Source organism: Odontomachus brunneus, unplaced genomic scaffold, assembly GCF_010583005.1.
Source record: "Odontomachus brunneus isolate Ranch 3 - 2012 unplaced genomic scaffold, Obru_v1 Obru_scaffold_367, whole genome shotgun sequence".
Taxonomy (NCBI): Eukaryota; Metazoa; Arthropoda; class Insecta; order Hymenoptera; family Formicidae; genus Odontomachus; species Odontomachus brunneus.
In genome coordinates this window covers 63,341-64,713 of record NW_022639817.1, presented here as the reverse complement: position 1 = coordinate 64,713, position 1,373 = coordinate 63,341, and the positions used below count along the sequence as shown (strand labels likewise).

General features: G+C 35.0%; 1 protein-coding gene across 1 annotated transcript in view; it reads right to left on the bottom strand.

Annotated features, from left to right (window-relative positions):
• Positions 1-890: 890 nt before the first annotated feature.
• The window catches only part of LOC116853589 (proteoglycan 4-like), a 1,602-nt gene continuing 1,119 nt past the window's right edge, over positions 891-1,373 (bottom strand). The window contains exon 3 of the mRNA XM_032834713.1: positions 891-1,163. Coding sequence (XP_032690604.1) covers positions 903-1,163 — 261 coding nt within the window. The 3' untranslated portion in view covers positions 891-902. The remainder of the gene's footprint in view (positions 1,164-1,373) is intronic.

Here is a 1,373-nt window from a genome sequence, read left to right as displayed (position 1 = left end):
GGTCAAATCCAAGATCACCATTGAATTCCTCGTCAAAAGTTACTACAAGAGTGACCTTAACATTTTTCAAAAATAATTTACCTGGGAAATTATTCAGGTGTTTCCAGACTTTTTGGACACCCTATATATTTGTGTATTATTACTATTATAATTTTTTTGTTATTGTACGAACATTTTTATAATATGCATAGAATATTATGTGCAATTGACATATTACATCAATATAACACTCTAAAAAAAATAAAAAAATGTTTCATAACAATCGTTCAATATTATAGGAATATTATTTTAATACTGAAAAATATTCATATCATATTCAAGGATTACGTGCTTAAACGGTTCTCTCTCTCTCTCTCTCTCTCTCTCTCTCTCTCTTCCTTTCTCTTTTTCTCATCTCGTATCATTACTTTGAACAGTGCGATATCAGTTGGCTCGCTTCCGTTTTCCCTCTTCCATTTATGCACACTCAGACATTTCATCTATTCGTGTAATGCATAGTCTATAATGGCAGTAGAAGTATGTCCGCAAGATGTAACAATAATAAATTGACCAATCATATTCAATATAATATCATAGTAATTTGATATTCCAATCATATTATTAAAATTGAAATAGTATAATTTGAAATAGTATGTCATTTGATATTCCAACCAAGGATAAGGAATGGGCAGGTAAGAAATTTACAAATATTTTATAACATCTTTTTTTATTTGCCAGTGAAAGGCATTTTCACATTTATTGTATATTTATTGTACATTTATTGTACATTTATTGTACAAGCAGGCATTTATACACAAAATGTCAATATTTTATATATTTTATACATAATATTTTATATATTTTATACATAATATTTTATACATAAATATTAACAAAAACATGTACTTAGAATTGATACGAATCTACAAGAAACGTGGGGAATATCCTCCCCATGGGTATACTGGTGCGTAAGCTGGCGGTGTGTATGTTGGCGGTGCGTATGCTAGCGGCGCGTACGCTAGCGGCGCGTACGCTGACGACGGATATACTGGTGACGGGTACGCCGGCGGAGGCGGGAATGTCTGCGTCGGCCGCGGAAAGCGTGGTGGCCTCGTGTGCCATGCTGCTTTTTTCATACGTTTGTTCTCTTTTTGAACTTTTCGGCGTATAACGTCCTTAATTGCCTGTAAAAGAAGAAGTACATTATTAGAAATTATCGTAAGTCTCTCAGACTTCTAGTCTCTCAGCTTGAAGCGTGTGCTAGCTATCAAGCGCGGAGAGCAACAACACCGCGGAAAAAGCATACGTCGGTTGAGCGATCCTAGTCGGTTGAGCCAACGTATGTGAGTGAACTGCTAATAATCACATGTACATTCATGATCGTTCGCGGTGAT